General features: G+C 45.0%; 1 protein-coding gene across 4 annotated transcripts in view; it reads right to left on the bottom strand.

The window, feature by feature from the left end:
* The window catches only part of LOC134082352 (serine/threonine-protein kinase 31-like), a 38,858-nt gene that overhangs the window by 8,160 nt on the left and 10,698 nt on the right, over positions 1 to 20,000 (bottom strand). For 2 of the 4 annotated variants that reach the window (XM_062538011.1, XM_062538008.1), the window contains exons 11-19: positions 19,166 to 19,416; positions 18,353 to 18,509; positions 16,430 to 16,555; positions 15,646 to 15,828; positions 15,007 to 15,129; positions 14,258 to 14,377; positions 7,020 to 7,151; positions 3,441 to 3,542; positions 1,448 to 1,528 (exon numbers count right to left, since the gene is read on the bottom strand). In XM_062538011.1, coding sequence (XP_062393995.1) covers positions 1,448 to 1,528; positions 3,441 to 3,542; positions 7,020 to 7,151; positions 14,258 to 14,377; positions 15,007 to 15,129; positions 15,646 to 15,828; positions 16,430 to 16,555; positions 18,353 to 18,509; positions 19,166 to 19,416 — 1,275 coding nt within the window. The remainder of the gene's footprint in view (positions 1 to 1,447; positions 1,529 to 3,440; positions 3,543 to 7,019; positions 7,152 to 14,257; positions 14,378 to 15,006; positions 15,130 to 15,645; positions 15,829 to 16,429; positions 16,556 to 18,352; positions 18,510 to 19,165; positions 19,417 to 20,000) is intronic. The other 2 variants (XM_062538010.1, XM_062538009.1) reach the window with 2 other exon arrangements.

Genomic DNA, 20,000 nt, shown 5'->3' with positions numbered 1-20,000 from the left:
CAGTTACAGCATGTCCCTGTCCAGAGACTTGAGCAACACACCACCTGACCTCTACACACACACACACACACACACACACACACAGAGTTACAGCATGTCCCTGTCCAGAGACTTCAGCAACACACCACCTGACCTCTACACACACACACACACACAGAGTTACAGCATGTCCCTGTCCAGAGACTTGAGCAACACACCACCTGACCTCTACACACACACACACACACACACACAGAGTTACAGCATGTCCCTGTCCAGAGACTTCAGCAACACACCACCTGACCTCTACACACACACACACACACACACACACAGAGTTACAGCATGTCCCTGTCCAGAGACTTGAGTAACACACCACCTGACCTCTACACACACACACACACACAGTTACAGCATGTCCCTGTCCAGAGACTTGAGCAACACACCACCTGACCTCTACACACACACACACACACACACACACACACACACACACACACACACACACACAGTTACAGCATGTCCCTGTCCAGAGACTTGAGCAACACACCACCTGACCTCTACACACACACACACACACACACACACACACACAGAGTTACAGCATGTCCCTGTCCAGAGACTTCAGCAACACACCACCTGACCGCTACACACACACACACACACACACACACAGGGTTACAGCATGTCCCTGTCCAGAGACTTCAGTAACACACCACCTGACCTCTACACACACACACACAGAGTTACAGCATGTCCCTGTCCAGAGACTTCAGCAACACACCACCTGACCTCTACACACACACAGAGTTACAGCATGTCCCTGTCCAGAGACTTGAGCAACACACCACCTGACCTCTACACACACACACACACACACACACACAGTTACAGCATGTCCCTGTCCAGAGACTTGAGTAACACACCACCTGACCTCTACACACACATTTTATATACTTTATTTGATTCCACTTTACAAGTCAAGTTACATAAGGAATCAAATTTCTTGAATAATCCAGTAGATTAAAGCAGTTCAACAATCTATCATGAGTTTACAGGTTCAAGGGTATAGGAAACATCGTCTCTTCCAAATAAACATGCTTCCTATAACTGCTGATATGGAACAGTATTTTACTAGCTGCTTAGCCTTAGTCTTATATAGTCGTCCCCCCCCCCCACCACACACACACACACACACCATGTACGTGAGGATGTAACACACACACACACACACACACCATGTAGGTGAGGGTGTAACACACACACACACCATGTAGGTGAGGATGTAACACACACACACCATGTAGGTGAGGATGTAATACACACACACACCATGTACGTGAGGATGTAACACACACACACACAATGTAGGTGAGGATGTAACACACACACACACACACACACACACACACACACACACACCATGTAGGTGAGGATGTAACACACACACACACACACACACACACACCATGTAGGTGAGGATGTCTGCGTCTGGGTGGAGAAGAGGAAGTTCAGGGAAACTGGTCTTCGTCATAGCAACAAGCTTCTCCTGCACACACACACACACACACATATATAGACCGACATTTAGATATTTAAGCATACTAACAAATGTCCTACACACACACACACACACACACATATATAGACCCACATTTAGATATGTAAGCATACTAACAAACGTCCTACACACACACATATATAGACCGACATTTAGATATTTAAGCATACTAACAAATGTCCTACACACACACACACACACACACATTTAGATATTTAAGCATACTAACAAATGTCCTACACACACACACACATATATATAGACCCACATTTAGATATTTAAGCATACTAACAAATGTCCTACACACACACACACACATATATATATAGACCCACATTTAGATATTTAAGCATACTAACAAATGTCCTACACACACACACACACACACACACACACACACACACACACACATTTAGATATTTAAGCATACTAACAAATGTCCTACACACACACACACATATATATATAGACCCACATTTAGATATTTAAGCATACTAACAAATGTCCTACACACACACACACACACACACACACACACACTCACTTAGATATGTAAGCAAACAAACAAATGTCCTGCACACATACACACACACAGACATGGACCGACATTTAGATATGTTTGCATACTAACATATGTCCTACACACACACACATCTATATCTATCTATCTATCTATCTATCTATCTACATACACACACACACACACACACTTAAACATATATGTATACTAACATGTCCTGAACACACACGCACACATGCACTATATTGCCAAAAGTATTGGGTCACCTGCCTTGACCCCCATATGAACTTCAGTCACATCCTATTCTCGCCCACAGCCTTGTCCGGAAGTAAAAATACCCATAAACACACTCCTAAACCTTGTGGAAAGCCTTCCCCGAAGAGTTGAAGCTGTTACAGCTGCAAAGGGTGGACTGATGTCATATTAAACCCCATGGATTTAGAATAGAGCTCCACAGTCCCGCCCCTCCTCCGAGAGAGGTGCTTGTCCGGAAGTAAATTTCCCATTCATTTCTCCCATTGACTTCTGGAAAAATCCGGATTGAAAGAGTTTTAGACCATGCCTTTGGCTAACCAGCTACGATGTGACTAATAAGCATATAACTTGTAATTTCGAGTGAAAAAATCAACAGAAAATGTAAAAAAAGCGAAAGGTACAAGACTGTGTACATATCTTAAATTCCTAGTTAGAGAACTCAAATCCCATGATGCTTTGCAAACGTACACACATTTCCAACATTTGCAGCCTAACGATAGTTTAACATGGTTCCATATTAATTTGAGAAAAGAAGATGATTACTTCCTACCGTTTCCATTGAGTAAATTCAACCTTCAAGATGAGAAAACTGTTCTTTTTTGGAAGACCACACATCGGTCCTGACAGCCCTGCAGCCATTTTAAGTTTTGAAGTTCCAGCGAGACGCTAGCCGGACGATAGGCGCGGGAAAAGTTGAGTACAGTTTGTTTGGGATTGCCATGGCAACGGCGATCTCTACCAATCAAAGGCTCTGCTTTCACCAGTTTTACACCGTAGGGTGTTGGGTAGTGTAGTACTCTCTCGTTAAATCGTGAATAAAACATTGTTTTCTCAAAAACAAGGTTGATGCCCCGTTAACTTTTGACATCTATATGAGCCAGTATAATCGCTTAGTCACATCGTAGCTGGTTTTAAGTCTACCATGGACGGTGACGATTTTATGGCTTATTTTCCAGTTGTCAATGGAGAAATTGTATTGTATTTTTACTTCCGGACAAGGCTGTGGGCGGGACTGTGGAGCTCTATAGGATGTGACTGAAGTTCATATGGGGGTCAAGGCAGGTGACCCAATACTTTTGGCAATATAGTGTACACACACACACACACACACACACACACACACACATATTCTCTCTGCTCTGCACTGATGGACTTGAACAGGGCCTTCCTGGTTCCAGTGATCTCCTCCTTCTTCTTCAGAACCTCCATCAGGTCTGGCTCCTCTGCCTGCGCACACACACACACACACACACACAGCATGAGCTGTGTTTGACATCTGATGGAATAACATAATTGAATTCATCATGTGAGGAATTGTATGGTAAAACAGCAGATTGAGATTAGTGTGTGTGTGTGTGTGTGTGTGTGTGTGTGTGTCTCAGAGATTGCATTAGACTTTTCCATTGTCCATTTTGATGGACAGGGTTGTTCTTGCATTTGTCCTTTTAGTTTCTGATGTCTGGCTGCATATCTCACACACACCCTGCAGCCTGAGACAGTGAAGATGTCACACACACACACACACACACACACACACACACACACACACACACACACACACACACACGCGCGCGCTGCAGCCTGAGACAGTGAAGATGTCACACACTCTGATATTAATTAGTTTCTCAGAAGGGTCCCAAATGTCACATCCTCACTGGGAACAGTTCTCTTAGTGTCCCTGCAGCATGGTGGCTAATGGCGTGCGTGTGTGTGTGTGTGTGTGTGTGTGTGTGTGTGTGTGTGTGTGTGTGTGTGTGTGTGTGTGTGTGTGTGTGTGTGTGTGTCACATCCTCACTGGGAACAGTTCTCTTAGTGTCCCTGCAGCATGGTGGGCTAATGGCGTGCGTGTGTGTGTGTGTGTGTGTGTGTGTGTGTGTGTGTGTGTGTGTGTGTCACATCCTCACTGGGAACAGTTCTCTTAGTGTCCCTGCAGCATGGTGGGCTAATGGCGTGCGTGTGTGTGTGTGTGTGTGTGTGTGTGTGTGTGTGTGTGTGTGTGTGTGTGTGTGTGTGTGTGTGTGTGTGTGTGTGTGTGTGTGTGTGTGTGTGTGTCACATCCTCACTGGGAACAGTTCTCTTAGTGTCCCTGCAGCATGGTGGGCTAATGGCGTGCCGCTATGTAGCTTTTGTGATGTTTCGTCAGGCGGTGACGGAACACATAGAGTTCTGATCGGAGAGATGGCGCACTGCTCAGACTCTTCTACCGTACGTGTGTGTGTGTGTGTGTGTGTGTGTGAGAGAGATGGCGCACTGCTCAGGCCCTTTCACCCAGACTAGGACCTTGTTCTCTCATTAGCGGTAGTAATGTTACACTATCAGCCACACACTGAACCACCTCCACAACAACAACAACAACAACCACCACCTCCACAACAACAACCACAACAACAACAACAACAACCACCACCTCCACAACAACAACCACAACAACAACAACAACAACCACCACCATCTCCACAACAACAACCACCACAACAACAACAACAACCACAACAACCACCACCTCCACAACAACAACCACAACAAACACAACAACAACAAACACAACAACAACCACCAACTCCACAATAACAACCACAACACAACAACAACACTGCACACTTAACACCACAAACACCACCTCCACAACAACAACCACCTCAACAACACAACCACCACCTCCACAACAACCACCACCTCCACAACAACAACCACAACAACAACCACAACAAACACAACAACAACAACACTGCACACTCAACAACAACCACAACAAACACAACAACCACCACCTCCACAACAACAACCACCTCCACAACAACAACCACCTCCACAACAACAACCACAAGAAACACAACAACAACAACACAACTCAACAACACAAACACCACCTCCACAACAACAACCACAACAAACACAACAACCACCACCTCCACAACAACAACCACAAGAAACACAACAACAACCACCACCTCCACAACAACCACCACCTCCACAACAACAACAACCACCTCCACAACAACAACCACAACAAACAAAACAACAACCACCACCTCCACAACAACAACCACCAACTCCACAACAACAACCACAAGAAACACAACAACAACCACAAGCAACAGAACAACAACCACCACCTCCACAACAACAACCACAACACAACAACCACCACCTCCACAACAACAACAACCACCTCCACAACAACAACCACAACCTCCACAACAACAACCACAACAAACACAACAACCACCACCTCCACAACAACAACCACAAGAAACACAACAACAACTACCACCTCCACAACAACAACAACCACCTCCACAACAACAACCACAACCTCCACAACAACAACCACAACAAACACAACAACCACCACCTCCACAACAACAACCACAACAACAACACTGCACACTCAAACACCACCTTCACAACAACAACCACAACAAACACAACAACAACCACCACCCCCACAACAACAACACTGCACACTCAACAACACAAACACCACCTCCACAACAACAACCACCACCTCCACAACAACAACCTCCACAACAACAAACACAACAAACACAACAACAACCACCACCTCCACAAAAACAACAACACTGCACACCACCTCCACAACAACAACCACAACAAACACAACAACAACACTGCACACTCAACAACACAAACACCACCTTCACAACAACAACCACCACCTCCACAACAACAACCACAAGAAACACAACAACCACAACCTCCACAACAACAACCACCACCTCCACAAGAACAACCACAACAAACACAACAACAACACTGCACACTCAACAACACAAACACTGCAGCAACAACAACAACACTGCAACAAAAACAATACAAACACTGCAATAACAACAACACTGCAGCAACAACAACAACACTGCAACAACAACAATACAAACACTGCAATAACAACAACACTGAAACAACAACAATACAAACACTGCAATAACAACAACACTGAAACAACAACAACTGCAACAACAACAGCAGCAGCAACAGCAACAACAACAACAACAACACAAACACTGCAATAACAACAACACTGCAGCAACAACAACACAAACACTGCAATAACAACAACACTGCAGCAACAACAACACAAACACTGCAATAACAACAACACTGCAGCAACAACAATACAAACACTGCAATAACAACAACACTGCAGCAACAACAACACAAACACTGCAACAACAACAACACTGAAATAACAACAACTGCAACAACAACAACACTGCAGCAACAACAACAACAACAACAACAACAGCCAATGTGTTCTAATCTGTAAAATGACTGTAAAACAACCTTCACATTTATCCATCATTAACATATCCAGATCCATCATTGACAAAACACACTTAGCTAATGCCACCTCTGGAGTGTGTGTGTGTGTACCTGTTCTAGAACGCTAGCCTTCACCTGTTTCCAGAGTAGCTCTGTGTGTGTGTGTGTGTGTGTGTGTGTGTGTGTGTGTGTGTGTGCCTCCTCCAGCACACTAGCCTCCATGAGTCTCCAGCGCAGCTGTGTGTGTGGTGCGCGTGTGTGTGGTGCGCGTGTGTGTGTGTGGGTGTACCTCCTCCAACACACTAGCCTCCATGAGTCTCCAGCGCAGCTGTGTGTGTGTGTGTGTGTGTGTGTGTGTGTGTGTGTGTGTGTGTGTGTGTGTGTGTGTGTGTGTGTGTGTGGTGCGTGTGTGTGTACCTCCTCCAGCACGCTAGCCTCCATGAGTCTCCAGCGCAGCTGTGTGTTGAGGCTCCTGATCTGCTTCTTAATGGACAGCAGCTCCGCAAGAGAAGGAGGCCCAGCCTGCCACTGCACTGCCTGCTGCTTCAGCTACACACACACACACACACACGACAGTCAGTCACACACACACACGACAGTCAGTCACACACACACACGACAGTCAGTAACACACACACACGAGTCAGTCACACACACACGACAGTCAGTCACACACACACGAGTCAGTCACACACACACGACAGTCAGTCACACACTTTTTATTTCCAGGTTTCCTAGCAACGGGAACGCTGGCCGCTTAAGCCACTCCGTCCGACTTGTTTTTATTCAGATTATTTATATTTACTATTTTATTACTGATTATTTTTCCTTCATCTTTGTAATTTCGTTTAGTTAGATGCACAGTTATATATAGCCTTTTTTTATTTTAATTGTTTATTTCGTTTTCCATACTTTTTCTTCATTTTTCCCACTTGCGCCTCGCTCACCTGCGCTGCCTGATCAGCTGTTTTCCATCAGCGAAACATCTGAGGACTGGTCCACTGTTGACGCTAAAAACAACTTTATGCACTGCCTGCTAGTGTCTCTCTCCCTTCCCACCCGGTCCTAGCTGGTGTTGGTTGATTACCCGGAGATTGAGGCTTTGTGCTAGCCAGGTCAGGCCTGTTTGCGTCTGAACATGATGATAAGCCAACGCTACTGCTGAACCTTTTTGAGGCATGTTACTTGGCTAGTACCTGCGCGACTTCACTGTCTCACGACTGTACACCAAGTTGTGTAGCGGAGTGACTGACTGGCCATGGGGGCCTTGCGGTACTCAGCATTTGAACTTATGCAGATCACCTCCGCAACTGCCGCTCTCAGCGACGAAACTCTCCATCTCTGCCGTGCAGCGGGGATTTCACGCAGAAAACGCTACATCCATCGAGGCTCTGGTCGCTCCCGCACCCAGAGGGCTCTTGAGGGCAGCGCCGTGGAGAATCTACAACGACCTCCTGGATCGTGTCTGCTTGGTGCCTGCACACCGCAACGCAACAGTGTCTTGGTGCCATCCACCAGAACAGAAGAACATCAGAGCTGCATCCATGCGCTGGCTACTCCTCCGGCTGACAACTCAACATCCACCAAAGTCGACAACACAGCCAAGACTCTCATCAAAGTAGCTCTTGTCAATGCCAGATCCCTAGCCAATAAGACATTTATTCTAAACGACTTTTTTACCACCCACAACCTAGATCTCCTCTGTATTACGGAGACCTGGCTAAATGTTGGTGAGTCCAGCCCTTTCTCTGAGTTATTGCCAACAAACTGTACCTACTTCAACTCCCCGAGAACAACTGGAAGAGGAGGAGGAGTAGCAACTATTTTCAAAAATAGTTTCAACTGCAGGCAATTATCGACACTTTATTCCAGTTTCGAACTGAATATGTTTGTGTTTAACCGGGCTCATCCAGTGTTATTTGCAGTAATCTACAGACCTCCTAAATACAACAAGGACTTCATTAATGATTTCACTAATTTCCTGGCTGAAACATTGCCAAAATACGACAGGGTCCTCATTGTCGGAGACTTTAATATTCATGTCTGCTGTCAGACTAAGCCGATGGTGAAAGATTTTTTAAATGTTATTGATTCGTTTAATTTGACACAATCTGTGACGAGCCCTACCCATTTACAGGGCCATACACTAGATCTGGTACTGTCATATGGTATTCCTGTCTGTAACGTCGATATACGTCATGCTTTGTTCTCTGATCATATGCCCATTTTGTTTGATTTTTCTCTACCATGTACCAAACCGCGCACTTCAACTTACTGTTGTCGCGCGCTAAAACCCTCCACTGCCACTGATTTTTCAGCGGCTTTCAAACTTGCTGTTAATTCTCATCAAAACTTACCACATAATAGCACAGAAGAACTAACATCACTCTTATATTCCACTTCAAGATTGATCTTAGATAACATCGCCCCTTTCAAAATCATACGTTCCAAGTCAAAAACTGAACCATGGCTGAATGACGTTACACGCGCAGCCAGGCAAGAATGTAGAAGAGCAGAAAGAAAGTGGAAAAAAGACAGACTTCAGATATCCTATGATATACTAAAAAACAAACTATCTGCTTACCAGAAAACAGTAAAACAAGAAAAAACTAAGTTCTTTTCTGATATAATTGATAAAAATGTCAACAATCCACGTGTGCTCTTCAGGACTATTAACTCTGTTCTGAACACCCCTCAGTCTAACAGCCTTGATATTTCCTCAGATACTTGTGAGAAATTCTTACATTTCTTTGTTGACAAGATTACCACTATTAGAGCTTCTATCTCAGCACCCTCCTATGACCCTCCTACTGCCCCTCACTGCCCAGCTACCCTTAGTCATTTTGAACCAGTCTCTCTCTTTCTCCTCAAAGATACAATTAATAAGATGAAATTTCCATCCTATCCATCAGACTTTGTCCCCCCCAAGCTTTTCAAAGACATTTTTGATACTACTGGACCTCTTATCCTAGATATCATTAATAGCAGTCTTATGACAGGTGTTGTACCAACCATATTTAAACATGCTACAGTACAACCTCTGATTAAAAAGCCACATTTAGACACAACTGTCCTGTCTAATTTCAGACCCATTTCCAAACTTCCATCCCTTTCCAAAGTCTTGGAAAAAGTTGTACTTGCTCAGCTACAATGTTTCTTAGACACCCAAGGCATCTCTGAAATGTTCCAGTCTGGTTTTAAACCCCTTCACAGCACAGAAACTGCACTTCTGAAAATTTGTAATGACATTTTATTAGCGACTGATGCTGGCGATACTGTTATACTTATCCTTTTAGACCTCACAGCGGCATTTGACACAGTTGATCATTCCATCCTTCTCTCTCGCCTTGAGCAATGTGTTGGTATTAAAGGTACGGCCTTAGAGTGGTTCAGATCATACCTCTCTGATAGAAGCTTCTCTGTCAGCTTAGGCGAATTTGTTTCCTCCTCAGCACCCCTATCCTGTGGCGTCCCCCAAGGATCTATTCTTGCGCCCATCCTCTTTGCCCTCTATATGCTCCCTTTAGGTACCATTTTCAGAAAATATGGAATTTCTTTTCACTGCTATGCAGATGACACCCAAATTTACATTCCCCTAAAAAGTCAAGACTCCTTAAAAAATCTTCTAGACTGTCTTGATGATATCAAAGCCTGGATGGCCTTAAACTTTTTGAACCTAAACAACAGCAAAACTGAAATCCTCCTACTAGGACCCAATGGAAACTCCAACCAAAATATGGACATAGACGTCCTGAGACCCTATGTAAAGTCTTCTGTAAAGAGCCTGGGTGTGATCTTGGACGGAGATCTTACATTTGACAAACAGGTCAAATCAGTAACCAAAATTAGTTTCTTCCAATTAAGAAACTTATCCAAAATCAAGCCTTTCCTGTCTTTCTTAGACTTTGAAAAAGTAATCCATGCCTTCATAACAACTAGACTGGATTACTGTAACTCCCTATATGTTGGTATCAACCAGGCCTCACTATCCCGCCTACAACTGGTTCAGAATGCAGCAGCTCGCCTTTTAACTGGTACACGTAAACGAGAGCACATCACTCCCATCTTAGCCTCCCTTCACTGGCTCCCTGTTCACCATAGGATTCATTTTAAAATTTTGCTAACTACTTTCAAATGTTTGAATGGCAAAGCCCCCAACTATCTCTCTGAACTACTACATAAATACTCCCCTACCAGAAGTCTTAGATCTTCTGATCTATTTTTGCTGACTGTTCCCAAAACTAAATTCAAATGTAGAGGAGACCGTGCCTTTGCTGCTATTGCCCCCAAACTCTGGAACAATCTCCCCCACCACATTAGACTAGCACCCTCTCTAAACACTTTCAAATCCCATCTCAAAGCCCATCTCTACTCCTTAGCTTTTAACTCAGTTTAAGACCCCCCCCCCCCCCCCCCCCCCTCACCACCTCACCCTAGATTTTAGATGCTTAACTTCTTTACCCTGTTTATCTATCTTTATTGCTTTGTTTTTATGGGGGTTTTTTTTTCTATACTTTATTTTACTATTAATATTTACTTACATATTATTCTCAATGTATCTACTCTACCACCATTTTGCATTGCTATTTTGGTTTCATTATTATTATTATTATTATTGTTTTACTTACTAATCTTTACTATGTTTCTTTGAAGTTATTTTATAATTATTTTACTTTATTTTTATGTTATTTTTATTTTATTTTATTTTACAGCACTTTGGTCAACTGTGGTTGTTTTTTAAATGTGCTATATAAATAAATTGACATTGACATTGACATTGACACACACGAGTCAGTCACACACACACGAGTCAGTCACACACACACGAGTCAGTCACACACACACACACGAGTCAGTCACACACACACACGAGTCAGTCACACACACACACGACAGTCAGTCACACACACACGAGTCAGTCACACACACACACGAGTCAGTCACACACACACACGAGTCAGTCACACACACACGAGTCAGTCACACACACACACACACACACACGACAGTCAGTCACACACACACGACAGTCAGTCACACACACAAACACACACACACACACACACACACACACACACGACAGTCAGTCACACACACACACACACACACACACACACACACACACACACACACACACACACACACACAATCAGACAGTCAGTCAGTCGCATACACACACACACACACACACACACACACACACACACACACACACACACACACGTGACAGTCAGTCAGTCAGTCAGTCACACACACACGACAGTCAGACACACACACACTTAGAAAGTCACACAGACCATTAGCTATTTAGTCTTTAGACCAGATGGTCACTGTCCCCCCCCCCACACACGGGCTGAACCCTATGGACAACATTTCATATCTTGATATTCATGCCAGTGTTGTAGTCAAGTCATGAATCCGAGTCCAGGTTCGAGTCTCCAGTGTTCAAGTCCGAGTCAAGTCCAAGTCATTAAAAAAAAAAATCAGAGTCAAGTCCGAGTCCGAGTTATGGCTAAGAGTTGTCTAAAAGCTTATTGGTATTGCGCAACCACTGTACCCTAAATGGAATCGTAATGCCTTGGGTCATTTCAGACAAACAGGCAAACAGACAAACAAACCCCGATGCAATGTAACCTCCTTGGCAGAGGTAATAATTATTTGCGCACCGCAATGTCTTAGGACAGACTATGTGGCTGCTAATGACATATTACAATTAAAGCCTAATGACATAAAAAAAAAAGTCGAGTCTTTGTCTCAATTTCCGAGTCCGGATAGTCTAAATGTACGAGTCCGAGTCCAAGTTCGAGTCATTCAGTGCTCAAGTCCAAGTCAAGTCTCTAAATTTAGCTAAAGAGTCGGACTCGAGTACTACAACACTGATTCATGCCAGATATCTCGATTACGATATATGATATGACTAGAGATGCACCGATTGCAATTTTTTGGCCGATTCCGATTTCCGATTTTTCATAGAATTTGACCTGCCGATACCGATTTTAGCCGATTCCGATTTGCATCTTCTAACCACTTTACAGCACACAAAATTATTTAGAGTTATTTTCTATCCTTTCTTTAATACAACATGTTAATATAGAAATGTAATCAACTTATCAATGGCTGGTAAAAAAAATGTGAATAGACAGATTCTTCTTCAAGTCTTCTTCAGCTGCAGTAGGCTATTCCCAGTGTGGGACATTCATTTCACACACTACTAATAGAAATGCACTGTAGGACTACTATTTTTTTCTTCTCACATACAATATCCAACTGTAAATATCTTCAGACTACTGATGTGTATAACTGGAAAGTTTGTATAGGTGCTACATAGGCTGAGATGTTGGAAAATTACAAAAAACTGATTTTGAGATAACAGCCTTGAAACACAGCCAATGGCATGCATACTCAGTCTACTACACTCTTCTTTGAACTTTCGCGATTGCTTGCGGATACAAAGGAAGTGTCCATATTTGGATGGCATAACGTCATGCAGGAGAAACACAGCTTTCCAACGACACCACACATGATATGTTTTGTATCACGGTCGCGATAGTGTATGACATGTTAGAATGCTTACTTTTGGCGAATTTAGAAGAAACATACAGGCGTGAGTAGACAAAAGGTAATGAAATAAACCTCTAAATGTGTAAATCGGACTTTGTTGTTGTGTTAGTGTGAAAGAATACATGCTAAGGTGGCAAACTGAAGCAAAACGATGTTTATTCCTGCCGTGGCTATGTTGCTGCTTGTTGACAGCGCTTGTGGTTCAGCTGTGAGCACGCAATTAGCGGCAAAGACGGGCGGTGATGTGCGCTGTTTACGTAACCTAGTGACAGCTTAGTAAATTCCACGCAATATGGCAAAGCACAGCGTTCGCTGCATAGAAAAACTCAGCATTAGCGCTTTATCCAGCCCTGAGTGTTAGCCTTTGCTAGCTTCATCAAACTTTGCTAACTCAGCTGTGTGATGTTGTTACAAGTAGGTGCGAGTGCATTTGACCGGCATAAAATCGGCATGTCTCAGACTGACCGGCCGGTCGCCGGTCGTGGCCGATCACGTGAAAATCGGCCGATTCTGATCGGCGGCCGAGCGATCGGTGCATCTCTAGATATGACCACGGGTTCGGTGAAAACTAAGCATTTTTCAGAAAAATGTAAATATCATAATACAAAAAAAATGTGGAAAGGGCAGTTTTATTGATGAGAACTCACTGCCAGTTATCAGAAAGTCCACCATTCAATAAATACAAAATCAAACATTTCACTTCTGTACTGTTTGGTACACTTGCACACATAGTCACATAGTCTATAATGAAAACCTGCGAAAGAAATGTATGCTTTCACTCAAGCAGCGTGCACACGTAGGCTACGATCGCTATTTATTCTCCTACAGTATATTTAATTATTTATTATATAATATACAGTATATTTATTCTCCTACAGTATATTTATTTATTTATGATATAATTAACAGTATATTTATTCTCCTACAGTATATTTATTTATTTATGATATAATTAACAGTATATTTATTCTCCGTCCTAAACATGTTGGGCACATGGAGCCCAGCTATATCGTTTATATCGTTGTTTTTCCGATATTAATATTTTGAATGCTCTAGATATAGATACGATACCACACACACAGACACACACGCACCTGAGAGCAGAGTGTGTGTTTGTCTGAGATGACTCGGAGCAGATCCAGTTCCTTCTGAATGAGCTGCAGCAGGCCGTGCTGAGTGTTGGAGATCAGCTGGGAGTCCACACAGCTCTGCTCCTGCAGCACACACACACACACGCACGCACGCACGCACACACACACACACACACACGCGCGCGCACACGCGCACACGCGCACACACGCACAGAGAGACACACACACACGAGCCATTATCCTCAGCAAAAGGGGTGTTACGACCCTCTCTGTCTCTAGGCTACCGCGGAGGTTGGAGACGGAGTGGCGCTTGATTGCCAATTAAGCCGCACCTGGGCGGAAACAGACTTTAAAGCCCGTCCTACCTGACCCTCAGTCTCTCTTGACTCAGACACACACAGACTCATGCTCACAACATACACTGATACACACACTCACTTTTGCATACATTCCCATTTCACTACATTACAAACCTTCTCCACACACACACACTGATATTCCTGTCGGCCTTCCAGTCACTCACTACACCTCAGCCAGTTAATCCTTCATCCCCTAGACACACTTTTGGTGCTTATAATAAATATTTTGTGATAAGTTTATTCGGTGTTGGTCTCCCTTTCATGTGTTCGGTCCAAACGAGCCTGGGCCGGAACAAGGGATTAAGTGTATATTGTCTGAATGTGTATATGTCTCTTTAGTTATGCATATATGTGTGTGTGTGTGTGTGTGTGTGTGTTCGTGTGTACGCTCACCTGTACAGATGTTGACTCCTCCAGCTCCTGAGCTAGAGCCGAATCAGCCAGCAGAAGCATCATATCCGCCCCCTCACACACATCTGATACACACACAGGGCCCTGCCCCGACACACACAGCAGCTGGAACACACACACACACACACACACATCTGGTAAACACACACACACATCTGATAAACACACAGGGCCCTGCCCCGACACACACAGCAGCTGGAACACACACACACACACACATCTGGTAAACACACACACACACATCTGATAAACACACAGGGCCCTGCCCTGACACACACAGCAGCTGGAACACACACACACACACACACACACACACACACACACACATCTGGTAAACACACACACACATCTGATAAACACACAGGGCCCTGCCCTGACACACACAGCAGCTGGAACACACACACACACACACACACACACACATCTGGTAAACACACACACACATCTGATAAACACACAGGGCCCTGCCCCGACACACACAGCAGCTGGAACACACACACACAGAGTTTATCAGCACCGTGACACTGTTTCTCATTTTCAAGTGAGGAGCATCTGGAGAGGTGTGTGTGTGTGTGTGTGTACTGTACCTGTGCACATGTGTGTGTGTGTGTGTGTGTGTACCTGTCCCAGGCTGTTGTTGAGGTAGGTGTGCAGGTTGTTGAGGGCGTGGTCGGCGTGGTAACGGACTCCGCTCTGCTTCCTGCTCAGACTCCTGCGGCGCCGCAGCGCCTCAAACGCCCCCTGCTGGATAACGCCCGCCACTGCACCCACCGCACACACACCACGCACACGCTCCAGCAGCTCCTAACACACACACACACAGACACAAAGGTGGGGGTATGTGAGCGTGTGAGCGTGTGTGTGTGGGGGGGGGAGGAGGTGTGGTGTGCGCGTGTGTGTGTGTGGTAATGTTTGAATAATGGAGTAACATGCATATGCATGACAACATTAAAGCTCTTTTCTGCAGGTGTGACATAATGAGCCTCACAACAAGTCTGTGTGTGTGTTTGTGTGTGTGTGTGTGTGTGTGTGAGTGAGAGAGTGAGAGAGAGATTGAGATTGAGTATGTGTGTGCGTGACAGCGTTAAGGCTTTTATCAGAGTTTACACACTCGGTCTGGCCAAGTTCTGCACACACACTCAGGAGATGCTGGACTAGATGCCCAGGTCTCTCTCTCTCTCTCACACACACACACACACACACACACACACACACACACACACACACACACACACACACACGAGGAGCCCCTAGCCACACTGGATTAGATGACGAGACGTCTGTTGTGTCGTATCGTGTCCTCTGTTTGTTTGGGCTCTCACACACACACACAGACATTAATACATGCACTCACACTCAGACAAATGGACCACACACACACACACACACACACACACACAGGTACCTCCAGAGTGTGTGTGCGCTCAGTGATGGGCAAGGTGTTGGTCTCCTGCAGGAAGGTCTCCACGGCGATTGAGAGCTCCTCACGCAGACGGTCCCGAAACGCCACAAGAGCCCCCAGCTCTTCTCTCTGCACACACACACGTGCACACACACACACACACACACACGTGCACACACACGTGCATACACACACATGTGCATACACACACACACACACACACACACACACGTACACACACACACACACACACACGTGCACACACACACGCACACACACACATGTGCATACACACACACACACACACGTGCACACACACACACACACACACACACACACACACACGTGCACACACACACACGTGCATACACACACATGTGCATACACACACACACACACACACACACACACACACACACACACACACACACACACTAAGAAGAGTTAGCAGTGTGGTCAACGCACAGAAAAAAATATATTAAAAAAATCTTTGTATATTCCCACAAGGTGTTAGGGTGCTCTGAATAAGAGATCCAAAATTATTTTTCAAACTTGTGAGGTCTGTGGTTCAGTCCCTGATGGAACTTCTTTTCTCATCGTTGCTTTTTCTGAGTGTGTTTCTACTGATCTCAATAAGGGAAAAAGAGCCTATGTTGAGTAAAAATGTGTCTTCTGAAGGCCTAAACAGAGCCTAGCCTAGAACTCCATTAACATTTTGATCAACTTTGAGGGACTGCTATGACCATGTAGGATCATCCAGACTACTCGTGGTGATTTTACTGCATACTATTCCTATTTATGCACCAGCCTGCAAAATTTGAGCCTCCTACAGATTCTAGTTCTTGAGCAATGAGCTTGTAGCCTGGCAAGCCAAACTACACAGAAATGTATAGTCTGGGGTCGGACCATTCACAGAGTTGAAGCCTGTGGGTGGGATGAACAGTTGTCTTTCAAACTGCCTCTGCACGTAATAGGCCAGCATTTGTGACCAATCGTAGCCGGTCGGGAAAACGGCAACAGGGCTGCCAAGTTTCAGAAAATTGCAAGCGACAGTGAGATGCGTTCGTCGAACATTTTTTTGACTGTCTATCACACTCAAAGCGTGACATTTGGCAGCTCCGATTAGAGTCGCTTTTTCAAGAGTGAACTTGCCAAGACAGAGGCAAATAGATGTTACACAGCTCTGCAACAATGATAGACGTAGCAGCCTAAATGTTAACTTGGAAACTCAAAGAGAAACAGCGAATCAACAGTGAAGAAAATCTAGCAAGCAGGAGAACGTTTTAAATCTAATTATCGGAGTCGGCGCTGTTGTGTGTGAAAGATAAGTTAGATGCCAAGACCCGCCTTACGTTGCTTCTGATTTGTTTATTGCGTGATGCCTTCGGGCTCAAGGACTCCGTACACAGATAGAGCGTTCTGATTGGCTAGGCTGAACTCGAGCCTGGCGCAGGCTTGTCCTCAACGGTGCGACCCTAGACCATCCCGCTAGGCAAAAATATTTTTGGCCGCTAGGGTGCGTCTAGATTTCTAGGCTAATGAGCTTGTGAACTTTGACAAAAAAAGAGGCAGAACAAATTTGATACCCACCTCCCCCGTAAAACTGGCTGTTACTTGAAAAGTATTGATCTTAGCACAAAAACATTTTACATTTTTGGTAACATAGGCACACATGGCATTTTTTTCAGATTTTTTTGAGACGCAAGTGCGTGCGCTCTGGTTGAACTGATGTGGAATGACCCAAGGGCAACTTGTTGCTTATTAATAACATCAAAAACATCAGTTAACGGTTAACAGCCGATTAACGAGTGTCTACCATCAGTGACGAAAACAGATCCAAAACTGTGTGTGTGTGTGTGTGTGTGTGTGTGTGTGTGTGTGTGTGTGTGTGTATGTGTGTGTATGTGTGTGTGTGTGTGTGCTCACCTGGCTGCAGAACTTCAGCTTCTCCTGAGCATGCTCAAACTCCGTCCACGCCACCTCCAGTGTTGCCATGACAGCAGGAGCAGAGATGTGGTTGCCAACGACGACATCCACAGCTTCCAGGAGTGTGTCTACCACCGTGCTGCTAGAGTTGCTGGCTCTGCAACACACACACACACACACACACACACACACACACAGACACACAGACACACAGACACACGAGTGTAACTGATTCACCATACTTGGTGTGAGTGACATTCGTGTGTAATGTGTGTTTTGGGCTCCACTTTGGAGTGTGTGTGTGTGTGTGTGTGTGTGTGTGTGTGTGTGTGTGTGTGTGTGTACCTTAGTCTCCGAACTGACTCCACTTTGGTGTGTGTGTGTGTGTGTGTGTGTGTACCTTAGTCTCCGAACTGACTCCACTTTGGTGTGTGTGTGTGTGTGTGTGTGTGTGTGTACACCTTAGTCTCCTAACTGACTCCACCTTGGTGTGTGTGTGTGTGTGTGTGTGTGTACCTTAGTCTCCGAACTGACTCCACTTTGGTGTGTGTGTGTGTGTGTGTGTGTGTGTGTACACCTTAGTCTCCTAACTGACTCCACCTTGGTGTGTGTGTGTGTGTGTGTGTGTGTACCTTAGTCTCCGAACTGACTCCACTTTGGTGTGTGTGTGTGTGTGTGTGTGTGTGTGTACACCTTAGTCTCCTAACTGACTCCACCTTGGTGTGTGTGTGTGTGTGTGTGTGTGTGTGTACACCTTAGTCTCCTAACTGACTCCACCTTGGTGTGTGTGTGTGTGTGTGTGTGTGTGTGTACCTTAGTCTCCGAACTGACTCCACCTTGTTGGCCAGGCAGGAGAGCTGCTCCATGAGGGGCGTTTGCACACGCTCAGTCTGCGCCTCACTCGACTGCACCTCCGCTGTCTGCACACGCTCAGTCTGCATCTGCACCCCGGCCGTCTGCACGCGCTCAGTCTGCATCTGCACCCCGGCCGTCTGCACGCGCTCAGTCTGGGTTTCACGTGTCTGCACGCGCTCAGTGTGTGCCATCCCCTGCTGAATCTGCTGCTTCATTTGCCAAAGAAAACAACTGGGTAAGCTACTCTTTTTTTTTTTCACTCTCTCACACACACTCTCTCTCTCTCTCTCACACACACACACACACACACCCCATTCCCACTTGTAATTCCAAAGCTTTAATTCCCATTAATTGCTGTATTAGTGAAATAACTAAGCATCCTTTCCCACACACACACAGGCCCAATCCCAATGTCAGCCCTAAAGACTAGGACTAAGGTCTAGGACTAAGGACTCACAGACTTAATTGATCTCAGGTGCTAAGTGAGTGAGTGTGTGAGGCCACATGGGCTCAGATAGGTATTTGGGATTGGGACAGCATTTCACGAGATCACATGTACAGTACCTTGGTGATGTTTACTAACAAAGACGTTGCTAACATTTGCACCATGCACGTGTGTCGTGCTGTTGTTTACCTTCATTTCCTGACTTTTCTATGATCTCCGCGGTAAACGTCACAACACTTTGAACTGTGGGTAATTCTGGTTAAGTCTGCACCGATGCAGACTCATGGAAAGGGCTCGGTAAGTGTGTACTCAAACCCTCACACCCGTTGCAATTCGACATTGGGACAG

The sequence above is a fragment of the Sardina pilchardus genome, chromosome 6 (genome assembly GCF_963854185.1).
Source record: "Sardina pilchardus chromosome 6, fSarPil1.1, whole genome shotgun sequence".
Lineage (NCBI taxonomy): Eukaryota > Metazoa > Chordata > Actinopteri > Clupeiformes > Clupeidae > Sardina > Sardina pilchardus.
Note: the sequence above shows the minus strand (reverse complement) of the source record. Positions and strands in the feature narration are given on the sequence as shown.